The sequence below is a fragment of the Vespula pensylvanica genome, chromosome 6 (assembly GCF_014466175.1).
Source record: "Vespula pensylvanica isolate Volc-1 chromosome 6, ASM1446617v1, whole genome shotgun sequence".
In the NCBI taxonomy this organism is placed as follows: domain Eukaryota; kingdom Metazoa; phylum Arthropoda; class Insecta; order Hymenoptera; family Vespidae; genus Vespula; species Vespula pensylvanica.
In genome coordinates this window covers 8,289,354-8,304,807 of record NC_057690.1, presented here as the reverse complement: position 1 = coordinate 8,304,807, position 15,454 = coordinate 8,289,354, and the positions used below count along the sequence as shown (strand labels likewise).

Here is a 15,454-nt window from a genome sequence, read left to right as displayed (position 1 = left end):
TTAGATTAAGTGTTGACTAATTCGCTTCTGTAGGTAAATGAGTATATATCAATCAATTTCAATTACTAGAAAAGTTAGCTAAGTATTGAATAATTCAATCTTACGTATAAGAGAATGTATATCAATCGGTTTCAATTATGATTGTAACGATTTGAACATTTTTCGATTTATATGTAATTTGATTTATTGAAATATTTCTTGTTTAAAAGGAAATATAAATTTATTATTCGCTCTTATATCAATATCGATCGATTTCAATTTCAAAACATTGATTCGAACATTTTTTGAATTTTAACTCGACTTATTCAAATATTTTTTTTTTAAACATAAATTTATCACAGAATTTTTTTCCAATGTGAAAAATTAGATAAGTATTGAATAATTTATTTATAGCTAAAAGAGTATATATCAATCGGCTTGAATTATAATTATAATTATAATGATTAAAATATTTTTCACTTTTTGAATTAGATTAATTGAAATATTTCTTTTATGAAGCAGAACATAAATTTGTATTTTTCATTTATATTTATCTTTATTACCTCGCTTTATTACATTTCTATTCGTTTGTATTTGTATCTATCATTGATGTTTTTATATTTTTTATTTTTATCGTATAAATTAATTTTTTAATATTAAACAGAAAATGTGTAAAGAACTCGTTTTAAGGATCTCGTAAAGGATTTATGCAATTTCGGAAAAGGAGTTTCGGTAAAAACTGTGACAAGTCGATTTCGTCGGAAGTAGAGAGAACGCTAATCCCCTTGGAATTAAAATCCTGATTCCTTCGGGCAGAGAGTAGGATATCGAAAGATGTAATGACCAGCTCGATGAATTTCTTACTTAACAGAGAAAGAGAGGTAGAAGGGAAAAGAGAGAGAGAAAGAGAGAGAGAGAGAGAGAGAAACGAGAGATAGATTACACTAAAGTAAATGATTTCTGTCGTAAGAGAGGAAATTACTTCGATTAAACTATTTGTGTTCGTTCTTTCGTGAAATGAAAGAAAATTTCTTCGAGACATTTTCTATCCACGTTAAACAAGAATTTCCATTCTCTGGCAAAAATTAAAGATTCACATAGCCAATAATAGACATATAATCTGGTTTTCTGATACATCTCTTTTCTGAAATTATTTATTTAACTAAGAGAAAAAGAATTTTTTAAAAAGATTTACTTATTCGATTATTGTCATCATTTCTTGATAGATTTGAAAGTAATGTTTCAAAAATTCTTATCGATATCGTATAAGCATATGTACGATCGAACGATTTCCTAAGATCACCGAGATAACAGCGATATTCGTAATACGAATATCAGATACATACATACATACATACATACATACATATATATATATATATATATATATATATATATATATATATACATGTTCGACGATGATCATCTCATACTAGTCTCCCTCCCCTTCCTTCTCTCCCTCCCTCTCTTTCTCTCTCTCTTTCTCTCTCTTCCGCGCATACGAAGATAACGATTTATTTCTCCTATGGATTTTCAGGCATAAGATAAAATGAATTCTAAATCGTCCAGTAAATTTTAGTGTACCAATCGATCGATCGATCGAAATTAATTTAATGTATTGCATCAAGTAAACGGAATTGACAGGAAATAACAGTATATCTTAGCAGAAGCCCGATTCCATCTAGAAATTTAAATTTGCTATTCGACTAACTTGTTGAAATTTCGTTAATGTTGATAGCCAAGCAATAAATCTTACAATTTGTAAATAATTAGCCTGATTGATAGATCTAGTGAGAACGGTCTTTTCCGTTCATAAATTAATGTAAACTCACGTAATTGATGATTTTTCTTAGAGTAAAACTGATATTAAAATAAAATAAAATTAACGTAACATAGGAAGAAACGAACGAACAAGATTAGCTATTACATTGTTACATTCGAAACTCGTTCACGTTCGTACAAATCCTCGCGAGATCACACTCGCATAACTTCACCGCAGGTCAAGTCGTAAACCTAATTTCTCCGTTCCATGGACTTAGCCTCGGGCTTCTGATTCCTTCTCGATTTCTTCGATAAACTCGATACACATACGATCGACAGCAATGGCCATCTCGATTCGAAATAGAGTATCGATAATAAATTGATCTTATATTTTGATTGTCTTAAAAGGTGTAGAAAATACAATTGTAGAAAGAATTTTATATCGTTCAATTTTATACCGTCCAAAAAATTCGGAAAAAATTTTACATCGTTCAATTTTTTATGATATCTGAAATTTATGTTCTTGTCCTGTTAATTAGAAAAGAAAAATTAACTTTTCAAAAGAAATTGCAATTTTTCGATAATAAGATCAAATAATTTCAGTAGTGTGAAATAATAAATCAAAATGTAATATACCTTATAATTCAGTAATTTATTCAAATTTTCCCACGTCCATCCATATATCATTTTGATTTTTATTTCGAATAAATTTTAAACGTGCAAGATAAAAAATTTACCCGATTAACAAACGAAAATCGAAAAAAAAAACAGAAAGAAATATAAAGATAGTATCGAAAAAACGTTCCCTTTGAAATAGAAACAAAACAAAAAAAATAATATAAAATATTACACATCCCAATTGTCATTAATTTATTCAAAGCTTTCTTACTAATCTAGCTTTCTAACTAATCGTTCATATCGTATAATTTCTAATTAAAATACATTTCGAATATTTGAAGTCGAACGTTTTCCTTCGATGAATAAATTAATAACTTAAAATCGAAAATAGAAAATAAAAAGACATATGCGTAAAAGAAAAATTTCGTATTTATTCTTATAGACAGGAGAGGGAAAAAAAAGAAGTGTACGATGGTATCGTGTCAAAGGATGAAGCATCATCGATCTTGTATGACGTAAAGACACGTCATCGATCAAGGAAGGATATTAATATATTCGCTTGGAGGAACTTTTACTAGACGAGTTCATATGTGAATGACGCAAACGTTCGACGTATCGTATCGCACGCTTTCATTAAGTCGGAAAATACGATGATCGAGTTAGGTGGATGGATAGGGTAAAGGGCAAACGGTGAAAGAACAAGATAGGACGATGTACGATATTTCTTTGTAAGATAGAGAAAGAGAGAGAGAAGGAGAGAGAGAGAGAGAGAGAGAGAGAGAGAAAGAAAGAGAGAGAGAGAGAGAAAGAAAGTACGTGTATTGACTGAAAATACCGTGTCGAGGGTCGCAACCGTAAGAAAATTCTCGAGAAGGTAAAGGAAGAAGGAGAGGAAGCAAACGGGCACGAAAGAAAAAAGGGGTGGATCTCAATACGTAGATGTGTATTTGCGTGTGTATGTATGTGTGAGAGAGAGAGAGAGAAAAAAAATGAGTGAGAGAAAGAGAAACAGAACGGTAGGAAAGGGGTTCGAGGTCGTCGAAAGAACAAGAATTTCGTGCCGGAAGGGTGAAAAGGAAACGAGACGGAAGAGAATTTTTGGAATGGAAAGAACGTGGAAGAAAAAGGGAAAAAGAGAGAGTATGTACGTATGTGTATGTAAGAGAGTGAGATAGGGGTAGAGAAAGAAAATATGTACGTATGAGTGAGATAGAAAGTAAAGTGAGAACCTGAAGCAATGAGGTTGAACGAGAAAATAAAGTATATGTACGTGTATGTTTTCGTATGTGTGTACAAGAGAGAGAGAGAGAGAGAGAGAGAGAGAGAGAGAGAGAGAGAGAGAGAGAGAGAGAGAGAGAGAGAGAGGAAGGAAGGAAGGAAGGAAGGAAGGAAGGAAGAAAGAAAGAAAGAAAGGATATGAATAAAGAAAGAGAGAAAGGCTCCGGCGGGGGCCGCTCGTCAAAATCATCGAGGACACTGATCACATCCCTCTTGGACTGATTGGCTCTTTTTCTCGCTTCCTGATTCGCAGGTATGTCTTCACGATAGTCAGCTACCTGATCGGCGTCTTCATATTCGCAACGATCGTCGGACAGGTTGGAAACGTGATCACCAACAGGAACGCTAATCGATTGGAGTTCGAGAGACTGCTTGATGGCGCGAAGACTTATATGAGGCATCACAAAGTGCCTGGTGGAATGAAAAGGAGGGTTCTCAGGTGGTACGACTACAGCTGGTCACGTGGTAGAATTCAAGGTGGTGGTGATATCAACACTGCTTTGGGTCTACTTCCTGATAAACTCAAGACAGAACTCGCTTTACACGTCAATCTTGCTGTACTTAAGAAGGTTACCATTTTTCAGGTGAGATCACTTGATCTCTTTACTTTTTTTATCTTTCTTTTTTGTTTCTTTTTATTTTAGAATGGCAAAGGTATATATGAAAGATTATTTAGATTTAATTTTTCGTATGTGTGTGTCTGTGTGTGTGTGAGTATTCTTTTCTTCTTTACATTCTTTTTCGTTTTCACACGTTTCTCATTCTATTGTATTTACATTTTATAACTCCTTACATATCTGAATTTCTTATTCCGATTCCTTTTGATTCCACATCCATGCTTATGTTCTTACATATGCGATCGACCTAACTTGTTACAGTCATGCTTCGCTGCTAGCATACTCCAATACTTTCTAGACCGTTTCCTGAGTAAATTACATTCGAGTTTTGAATGTAAAGCATTATGGGAACTATACGGAATAATAAGAACATTTTGAAAAAAAATGAAATATATAGACATACGTATATACATATATACAATAAATTAATGTAATGAACTTTTGTCAAAGTTTCACACTTTATCTTTCTTCGAGTTCCAAACTTTATCTTTCTTTCTTAAAAAATATCTAAGTTCGAGTAAACATCTGGGAAGATCACTAATGATACAATTTTTCGTCTTATTTCACGTGACCCGGAACGAGTTGAAATTTACTTAATGGTCCGCCTCTTGGCAACCCACGATCAATAAAGTTTTTGTGAAGGATAGAGAACATCCCTGTTAGAATAACTCAAAGATTCTTTTCTAGAATTCAGTTTAACCCAACCAGCAGGCAGGTTCGATTCAACGAACAGTTTGAAATTGTCTACGATCTTCGTTCTGCTTGTTATTTTATCGGGGAATATTGACGTCTGAAACGTCGATAGCGACATTTTTATTCGTTCGCAAGGCGATAAACAAAAATAAAAGAAAAAATCTCCGAGAGAAAGCTACGCTACCTACATATATATTTTCGAGGATTTTCGAGGCTTCGTTCATCGTTCTAGAAAAAAAAGTATGATCGAATCGATGTGAACGTTCACTTTTATGAGGAACGTTTGAAAACTTCCAACTTTATCTGCTATAAAAATACAAAGGAAGGAAAAAGATTTCGTTGTTTTTTTTTTCGATATATAATACAAAAAAAAATATAAAAAGGAAAAAAGATCTTCAGAGAAAATCGAAATATTTGTTATGTATTTTTAATGGTTTCGTTTATAGTGACATATTAACCCACTATGAAATCATATAACTTTGAAGACTTAAGTATCTATATACGTACGTGTATATCTATAGTTTTTGTAAAAGAAATTGTATATTTATTACTTTGATGAAACATGCAGATGAAACATACATTTAAAGTAAAACAAACATGCATATGTGTATTCTGTATTTTTTAATTTTATTTATTTCTTATATTATTTAATGTTATTATAAAATTATTTTGTTAGTTAACATACGAAATGTTTAATGTTATTTTTTTTAATCTAAATTATAGTTAGCATAATATAATAATACTATATTATAATATATATCGTATGTTCAAAATATAGCGTTACATATTTTTATCTCAAAAACACAGCATTTCCGAGAAAAATTGTTCAGAGAAGAGTTATCCAATTTCAAGGGTGAAATATTATGGCACTTATTGTTTTTTATTTAGTGAAAGGTTTCCAGGTCATTTCAAGGTCAACTTTGGTTTTTTTAAATAGGAACCTACATTCTTTATAATGTAATATGTTCCACGAAAAAAGCTTTTACGAAAAAATAACTATTGTTTGAAGTAACTCTTCATCCCGCATCCGAAAAAAAAATTAGGTTATACAAGGTTAAATATAATTTCATTTAATATTGCATAAAAACAGATAACCAGATTTATCAGAACTCTACGTGGCGTGTATAAAATTATAATAATAATAATTCTGATATACACTTCTATATAAACACAAGTCACACCTTTAAATATAAATACAATCATTTATTAAATGGAAAGTTAACACTTTGAAATTGTATCTGTGTTAAAGTTAACAAAAAAAAAAAAAAATGAAAGAAAAAAAGGAAAAAAATAAGAAAAGAAAAATCAATTGAAACTGAACGTGTGGAAAATTTTGGTAAGTTTCTTTTGTAAAGAAAATAAGAACAATCCGTTAAAAAAAGCTCCGTTGACACTTCGAACGGAAAAAAGATTTATAAAATGAGAAGAATATAAGGAAAGATGCCGAAGAAAGGAAGAAAAAATGAAAACGTTAGATCGAGAGACTGGCAACGCGGGCATCATCATGAAAATAATATCCGAAGAATTTCCATTACCTCGAGAGTGCCACCCACTCGACTCCTCTTTCTTATATAGAGCACCCAGAACGAAATAGAAAGGAAAGGAAAAGGAAAAGAAGACCAAAAAGAAGAAAAAGAAGAAGGAAAAGAAAAGAAGAAAAAAGAATGGTTCTATCGACTAAGAGGTCACCGATACGACCCCTATCACCTTCGTCTTTTAAACTTTAACCTCTTTTCTCCTTTTTACTTTTGATTTGTTTTTCCATCCATTTATTTCAAATACTACGTAACAAATAATGTTGAGTAAATTATTAGCGTGTGTATTATTACCAATGAGTATTATATAGGGTAGATCAAAAGCTTCTAAGCTCATAATTTTACAATCTAAAAAGAAAAAAACAAATAAATAAATAAAAAGAAAGACAAATTAATCTGGAAAGATACGAAAAAGAGTAATTGATTTTTAAGATCACCTAGGATCACTTTTGACCCACCGTATATATCGTTGTACGTTTATTCGGAAAATTTATGTAAATTCGCTTATTGGCAATTTGGTTGATAGCACTCGACGAAATATCGACAGGTAGGATATACCGTTCAAAATTCTAACTGCATCCTCTCGATGGAGAAAATTTCATAAAGCTACCATGCTAGAAATTGTAAAAGCTACGTGAGATAGCACATGAGTCATTTCAAAGAACGTTATTTAATTGAGTTAGCAACTGTTACGATGCGTTTACGATGAACGTATGATGTTCATCATTTCGATCTTTTCTATTTTTTTTCTTTTTTGCTATTTTCTTATCTTAACAAATCCTTATCTAAAGATAATATCTACTGTTTGAGATGAAGAAGTTGAATGAATTGCGTAAAAAAACAAAAATTGAAAAAAAAAAGAATTGCTTGACGTTACGTGACTTTTACTACTCGCATACAAATATACATATACGAACGAATAATTAAAAAATATATATATATTCTAACTATTATTATAGGCATTCGTAATTGGCAGATTTGTGTCACTTTTAATTACGACTCAGAATGTTTCAATAAGGTCTCGTCATATTTCATAATGACTTTTAATTAACTTGTCCAGTAAGCGCACGTTTATATAGACGTAGAAATTTGAATAGCGAGTTGACTTTCCACATTAAAATAAATCGGTAATTTGTAGTCTAATGTTTTCCTTTCTTTTCATTTCGTAATTGATAATATTTTCATTTCCCCAAAATAAAAACTTTGTTCTTTGGTTAGAAAATTTCGTTGATGTATTTTAGCGTTAGAAAAAAAAAAAAAAGAAGAAAAAAAAGAAAGAAAAAACACATGGTACTGTTTCAGGAATGTCAACCAGAATTTTTGCACGACCTCGTATTAAAAATGAAAGCCTACATCTTCACACCCGGTGACTCTATATGCCGTAAGGGTGAAGTAGCTAGAGAAATGTTCATAATAGCAGACGGCATACTCGAGGTAATCAGCGAAACTGGAAGAGTTCTTACAACGATGAAAGCTGGTGACTTTTTTGGTGAAATTGGCATACTCAATCTCGACGGATTAAATAAGTGAGTTATGAGATATTTAATGTTACTAATAACATATGCCTATAGGTAGTTACTTCTATCAGAAACAAAAGAGATTTCTTATTCATTTCTAAGGAAAAAAAAAAGAGGAATATTTCTATTTTCATATATTTCTATCGAAATATCAGAGGAGAGAATCGTGGAATTATTTCGATGTAAAATAAAAACAATAAAAATTTCAGACGAACAGCAGACGTCCGATCGGTTGGGTATTCCGAATTATTTAGTCTCTCACGCGAGGATGTACTCGCAGCGATGAAGGATTATCCAGAAGCTCAAGAAATTTTACAAAATCTCGGGAAAAAACGATTGATGGAAGCACAAAGAGTAGCACGTGCATCTAGGCAGCCAACATCACCTGGACACGACTCGTCGGACAACAGTACCGGTAAAAGAATCGTGGACAAGTTAAAAAGCGATGTGAAAGGTTGGAAGAACGTTCTAAGAAAAAGTAGACGTAACACTAGACCAGAAGAGAGTCTAGAATTGCAACCGTTGACATCAAAAGCACCGTCCAGTTCAACGAAGAGACAACGACACAAGGTAGAAGGTGTACAAGATACCGCAACAACAAACGCGATACAAGAACCACCTGTGTCACCTCTGGGTGCTGGTCTACCTCTTCTCTCAAAGCTGAAATTACTCAAGGAGAAAGAAGAGCAAGAAGAGAGATGTAATCTAATGGAAACTCAAGTTCACGCGTCTGAACAACAGCTACCACCGGCTGAAGCACTTGTCCCAACTAATCCTAATTTATCATTCACACAAAGAGTACTCTTGTTAAAAGCTAAAAACGAACAAGAGGCAAAAGCTCAAGCGGAAAAGGAAGCCGCGATGAAAGAGCCTTTATTACCAAAGAACACAACTGTAACGGAAAATGTTCAGGAAGATTCGAAGGAGACACAACAAAAGGTTGTCGATAAAACGTCGATTTCAAAAGTGTCGTCTTTGGTGGAGAAACGACAGTTACAATCTACGAATAATGTTGCGATACCACCGATAATTCCAAAAGCTTCACCCTCAGTCGCATCAATCGAAAATACATCAATGACTAACGACGTTGTTGTCTCAAATGGTACTACCAATGCTAAGAAACCATGGGCCATGCTCAAAGATGCTTCCTTAACTACTACTACAACAACAACTTTTTTGATGTCGTCTTCGACTATAAAGGACAATTCACCTCAAAGAAGGTCACCAATTAAAAGACCGCAAACGAAACAACAACAAAGTCTTGCTCATCTCAGACAACAAACCAAAATGTATGCTTCCGTCGACGATCTGTCGCCAGAATATTGCGGCCTACCGTTCGTTAAGAAGCTCAAGATACTGAACGAAAGGCAAAAGCTTGCCGAACTAGAGAAAGCAGTAAGAAGTTCTAGTTTAGACTGCGGTGAAAATTCTGATTTCACTACTTTCGATGGAAGTCTCACTCGTAGCCATTCTGAAGCCTGTGCGATTGAATACGCGAGGAAACTTGCTAAACTCAATCAAATACGGGTACGTCGAATTAACAAAATCTTTTATTAAATTGTTGGACATATTTGAGCAAAAATAGTTGACATTAAAAAGTAACGATCTGTTTTTACCATATCTGTCAATTTGATGGATACTTACGTAATAATAAATAAATAATTTAATATTATTTTAATAATCACGATTTTGTTTATTGTAAAATAAGAAATCTAAAATCCGTCAGTTGAACCGATTTAATAATTCTAGTATCAAATAAGATCATCCTTTAAAACTTCACGAACAAGTCAAATACCATTCCAAATAAATACTTTCCTAATAGAGATATTTTTTAAATAAAACAGGGTCTAAAGAGTCCATCTTCACCAGCGGAACAATTATCACCAGAAAACGAGACACTCGAAAGGCGAGACTTAAAGAGCATCTTGAAGAAACTCTCAGCAAGTAGTAGAACAGGTAGTTCGGATACTTCAGCAACGAGTATACCTGATCGTGAAGCTGCTACTGCCGAGTTAAGACGATTAATGAGAGCACCAACGATCGAGGGTTATGCTGCTAGGCATACGAAATTGTCGAAAAGTGTAACCTTCAATAAATATACATTACAAAGTCCACCGTCCGAGCAGAGCCCAGGAAATTATCCTCTCGGCGATCAGTTGTCTGAATCTCAAGAACAGACCTCGCTGCCACCGCCCAATAAAATTACTTTCCGTCCTCTGGGCAGTGGGGCTATTCTGCAAATGGAGACTAGGCAACGAGAAGAGGAATATCTTGGAGAATTCGTATCGAGTATCAAAAAAATTATACAAGCACGTTTAGTAAGTATACACATATCGCATTTCTATATTATAATAATCTTCAGAAATGTATTATTTATCTTTGTTTTGTTCTGATTTGTTTGTTTTTTCTTTCTTTCTCTCTTTGTTGTTTTTAGGAGGAAATTCAAAATAAATTCGAACGGGAATTCGTCTCGTTGGAATTAGAGATTCGTAAACGAGATGAAATCATTTCACAACTTCAAGGAAGAATACAAGAATTGGAAGAAAATGAAAGAAGAAAAGGTGACGAAGCAATAGTTGTTACTGGCGATGACAGTACAGAACACGACGCTTCCCTCGAGGAAGATTTAGACGATGATAACGAGGAAGAGGATGACGACGATAGGGAAGATCATCCTTTTATGAGAGATGGCTCGGTGGATACTGTTTTAACAGCTCGTTCACGTGCTTATGGACGACCTTCGCCAACGAGCGAATCTTCGCACAACAGAAGATCCTGGGAAGAACATTCTGAGGAGGAAACTTTAGAGTTACAGGAATTACCAAGATCGATAGTCCCACAAAGTTTGTGGAGAGACGAAGTTGCAATAGATTTGGAATCCAACAGCGAAAGTAGCAAATCCGAAGATGATGAGGGTGGTTGTCGAGAAGGTAGCGATAGCGACGACGAAGATACCAAAAGTGAATGTGCCAAGGATTGGGAAGCTACGATGCTTGCTAAAGAGCTCGAGGCGAGACAGAGAAGTAGCGAAAATGCTAGCCCAGGTTCCTAGCGCATTAACGAGGTCCTAGAAGTATTCTGTTATTTAACGAATACAATGCGCACCGACGATTGGAGAAGTGCAGCAGCTGGTAGTGCAACTTTCTGTGAAAACGATTGTCCTTACTTGCAGTTAGACTTTGATAGTTTGACTAGTCGTAGCGAGACTATGATGTAGCTCTCCTTGATCGAGTTCAAGATTGAAAATAATTCGCATGTGAAATGAGAGAGAAAGAGACAGACAGACAGACAGACAGAGAGAGAGAGAGGAGAATTGCAGAATAGTCGCTCGTTTTCTACAGAAAGGATTCTAATTTCTAATGCGAATCCAAATGTACGTACAACTTTCGTGAACACACAATGCCTTTTTCTTTTCTATTTTCGAATTCTGAATTTAAAAATGTTTACTTATACATGCTCTCTTTTTTTCTTTTTTTTTCTTTTTTTTTTCCTCTTCTTTTTCTTTGTTTTTTGAATGATCGTAAAATGTCTCTTCTTTTTTTCTATTTTGACTAAAGACTCGTTTTAAAATTCTTCTCTTGCAAATACAAATAGTCACTTTCAAATATATTACACGTAGCGATTATCGAATGATCAAACAAAATTATTGTCGGCTAAGGTTTACTTCAAATCGTCACTCGTCATTTCGACAATTCTTTAAAATATTCGTCGCATCGACTTCTTTGTCCTATTAATTCGTTATTATTAATGTTAGTTAAAAAAAATATTTTAATTTTATTCGCAAAATATACTTTCTCACATCTTTACCTTTGAGAAGATATTCGACAATGTTTCCCATGTTTATCGAATGAAACAAAAGCTATCGGGTAAATTTATAATTATTATTGTTTAAATATTTTTATAGTATCTTAAATTTTAATCATCGATACGATTTATTAAATTATAGTAAAATATACAATAAAGTTACGATGAATTATCTCATATAAAAATATTTAAAAAAAAAAAAAGAAAAAAAAAAGAAAAAAATACAAATTACATATAAAGTTTTGAAGATGTCAATTTTTACGTTTATACAATGCCAAATGATTTGCTTATATCTTTTGTTCTCGTTCACGATTAACTTTTTAAAAGCTGCACCACAAATGAATAGACGTGTTTGATAAATACGATGCAAAGTTTCAAATGATTTTAAAAAACACGCGTTTATGTGTATCCATAATATATACACATTATACGCGATTCAAAAGCAAAATGACAAATATATTAAGTATATCAACCAGACCAAGCTCAATATTTCTAGATTCTTTACAAAATACATCTCTATTAAGTGACAAAGGACTATTAAGTAAGAGAAAGAAACTATTAAGATATTGTAAATATTAGCCTATAATTTATTTATCTATGAATGAGAGAAGAAGAGCGAATGTACGAGTAGGATAAAAAAAAAAATAACACAGAAATAGAAAAAATACAAGGATATGAGCGTCTTTGTGTGAAAGTGAACGTTAAATTCAGTGGATTGTGAATGAGCATTTTAGATGCTGTCATGTACCTACTACGAGGACGAAAGGAATATACAATAAAGCAAACAATGTTTTCAAGTTTTAGAATTTTTACATTACCTAAAAATAATTACACATAAAATTGGTAATTAAACAAGTTGATAAGGTTTAGTAAGTATAATAAAATCAGTAATCCATAAATATTTAAAAATATATAAAATAAAATTGTGTAATTTTCGTTTAGTGTTCTAAAAACAAAAATTGAAACTTGCCTCCATTAATTCATCACGTGACCAATAGGTTTCAATAAACTCCGGTAGAGAGCACCGTCTACATGTTCAACCTAAGTGACGTTTCGTTTGACACGTCGGCACACGCGCTACACTCTCAACGTTTCTGCGCATGTGCCGAATTCGACTGTAACAGAAGGATACTTGATTTTGTACGAGTAGTGTCTGTGTCAATCGATTGTTTTGTATTAAAAAATATTCAAAAATGTCAGGAAAATCAAAAGCATTTACTAAAGAGGAAGAACTTCTACTTCAGGATTTTTCCAGAAACGTTTCTACCAAATCTTCTGCATTATTTTATGGTAATGCTCTTATCGTCTCTGCGATCCCAATTTGTAAGTATGATAATTTTGTACAGATTTTATAACTTTTAAATATTATCTTTTAACTTGAAATTTTTATTTTTTTCATTTTAAGTAGATTTTATCTCATGGCTTTACATTTTGTTAAACGAATTTACTAGTATTTAATAATTTCTATAATTAACCTCAAATTTATAATCTTTATTTTAATCTTATTTTTGAAATCATTTATTTCCATCGATTTATACATATTACAGGGCTATTCTGGAGGATTCATATGATTGATCTATATGCTAATTTGATCTCTTTCGTTTTGGTCACTTTAATAAGTACTTATACTCTTGCTCTTGCATATAAGAATACAAAATTTATTCTCAAACACAAGGTACGTTAAATTTGTAACTATATATTCTTATTGACATAAAATTTCATTGTATTAAAATCATGTTTTTACTAAATAGATCGCAGTAAAGAGAGAAGATGCAGTTACTAAAGAAATGAACCGCAAGCTTGCAGAGGATAAGAAAATGAGTAAAAAAGAAAAGGATGAAAGGTATTAAATCGTCTATAATTTTATACAGAGTATTATTATTTCTAGACTAAAATTAATATATTATTGTGTATTTTTTTAAGGATTTTATGGAAGAAAAATGAAGTGGCTGATTACGAAGCAACAACCTTCTCTATCTTTTACAACAATGCTTTATTCCTTGCATTCGTCATAGTATGTTCATTTTATATATTAAGAGCATTCTCTCCAGCAGTAAATTATATACTTTCTGTGGGCGCTACTAGTGCATTATTAGCATTATTATCTACAGGTTCTCAATAATAATAACAATTCAATAATTCCACTGATTATTTCATTTCTAAAAAAATTTACCTACATAAAAATCTTTTTATATAAATAATAAACTATTTATAATTAAATCATAGAAATCATAGACGAGTATTAATTGAATGAAATGAATTAATTAAATTGATAAACGATCAATAATTTACATAACTTATATTATGACAATTATTTCATAATCGTGAGAAAGTTTTTTTTAAATTAAAAATCATTTTATGTAAGTTATTAGAACTTTTACAACTTACGTATTCCTCCGAGATGGTTCATAGTCGTGAAATAATTCAAGATGACGAAGCAAAGTGCCTTGTAGCGCGAAGTAACGTAGTTTATGAGTCGCAGAAAAACGAGAAGATCGTACCCGGTTATATGTACATATGGATCGACGTACGTAGACCTGTCTGAAGTTTTATACGTCTCGCGTTTAAAATGGGCAAGGAGCCAAAAAGTTATCCACCGACGAAATAAAGTCTGGACTCGTATGCTTTCGTGAAAATCGTAAGAGCAATGTTTATCCGTTTGTGATAAAAATACTAAATATATTTAACGCGCACGGTACCCTATTCCTTCCGACAAATCAATGTAGAAACTTGTTTACAATAACATATTTATTTGTTTTAATAACTGACCTCGGCTATGTCTAGATCTATGAATATAACGTTGTTAATTTAAATTAGTGTCTAAGATGTGACTAATTCATTAGTGCAAATTAATGATTATAAATCAAGAAGGTTTTTGTCTTTCCGTCCAGTAAAGTCCCATTGCTTTCGAATCTGACAGGAATAAATCAATGTTACTTGGCTCGACTATATCGTCGTGTCAAGTCATCTCGCGCAGTTTTGGGAAAATCTATTAGCACAAACTTTCCAAAGGTTATAGATTATTATAAAATGGTTGAATGATAAATGGTAACTTGAAACACTTGGCCAGGTATCAGTTTCAAAGCAAGACTTGACGTATCACAAGGATCGTTCAATATTTTTTAGTCTCATTGTAGTCGATTTCATTTCATTTCGAATGTTTTCACCATACCGATGAATCATATCTTGAGATTCGCGTACATCTCAAGATGTCGTTAAGAGTATGCACCTTGGAAGTTTTCCAAACGCATTGATCCAACTTCGTTAGATGTACAATTTACGTTGTGCTACTTGTTTGCTTTATTGTTTATCACATTCATAAATCACTGGACCGTTGAGAATCAACGAGGCATTCGTAAACATTTCTGATTTACTTGCATTTTAGCAACTTAAGAAGTAGTTAACTTCCAACGAGAAACAAGACGAAAATATTAAGATTATATCAAATTAAAACAGAAATATTCGAAATCGTTCGAACTAACGATATAGGTAATGTGACGATTGACCATTTAAGTGTGTATTAACAACGGTGATAGTTAAAATCCTATTAAATATTCTATTAAAAGTCTGGTAAACATCCTAACGAATTTCTTCACATCACTACCGCATTGGCATTGTAAAGATGTTCGGAAAGCTTCCTGGCAAAGAACGC

General features: G+C 32.5%; 2 protein-coding genes across 12 annotated transcripts in view; both read left to right on the top strand.

Annotated features, from left to right (window-relative positions):
- The window catches only part of LOC122629901, an 85,861-nt gene extending 73,870 nt beyond the window's left edge, over positions 1–11,991 (top strand). For all 11 annotated transcript variants that reach the window (XM_043813777.1, XM_043813779.1, XM_043813776.1 and 8 more), the window contains 5 exons: positions 3,890–4,220; positions 7,784–8,007; positions 8,208–9,525; positions 9,843–10,316; positions 10,433–11,991. In XM_043813777.1, the coding sequence (XP_043669712.1) occupies positions 3,890–4,220; positions 7,784–8,007; positions 8,208–9,525; positions 9,843–10,316; positions 10,433–11,050 (2,965 nt within the window). In that variant the 3' untranslated portion in view covers positions 11,051–11,991. The remainder of the gene's footprint in view (positions 1–3,889; positions 4,221–7,783; positions 8,008–8,207; positions 9,526–9,842; positions 10,317–10,432) is intronic.
- An 878-nt stretch (positions 11,992–12,869) lies between these two features.
- On the top strand, positions 12,870–13,946 carry LOC122629910 (translocon-associated protein subunit gamma). The gene is made up of 4 exons (XM_043813801.1): positions 12,870–13,125; positions 13,350–13,477; positions 13,554–13,645; positions 13,726–13,946. The coding sequence occupies exons 1-4, from the start codon at positions 12,996–12,998 to the stop codon at positions 13,922–13,924; spliced, it is 549 nt and encodes a 182-aa protein (XP_043669736.1). The 5' UTR covers positions 12,870–12,995; the 3' UTR covers positions 13,925–13,946.
- The last annotated feature ends 1,508 nt before the right edge of the window (positions 13,947–15,454 follow it).

Excerpts from the sequence above, each read along its gene's own strand:
- LOC122629910 (XM_043813801.1), top strand. The coding sequence starts at position 12,996 with ATGTCAGGAAAATCAAAAGCATTTACTAAAGAGGAAGAACTTCTACTT. Across the intron at positions 13,478-13,553 it reads AATTTATTCTCAAACACAAG|ATCGCAGTAAAGAGAGAAGA; the intron begins GTACGTTAAATT and ends TTTACTAAATAG. Across the intron at positions 13,646-13,725 it reads AAAAAAGAAAAGGATGAAAG|GATTTTATGGAAGAAAAATG; the intron begins GTATTAAATCGT and ends TATTTTTTTAAG.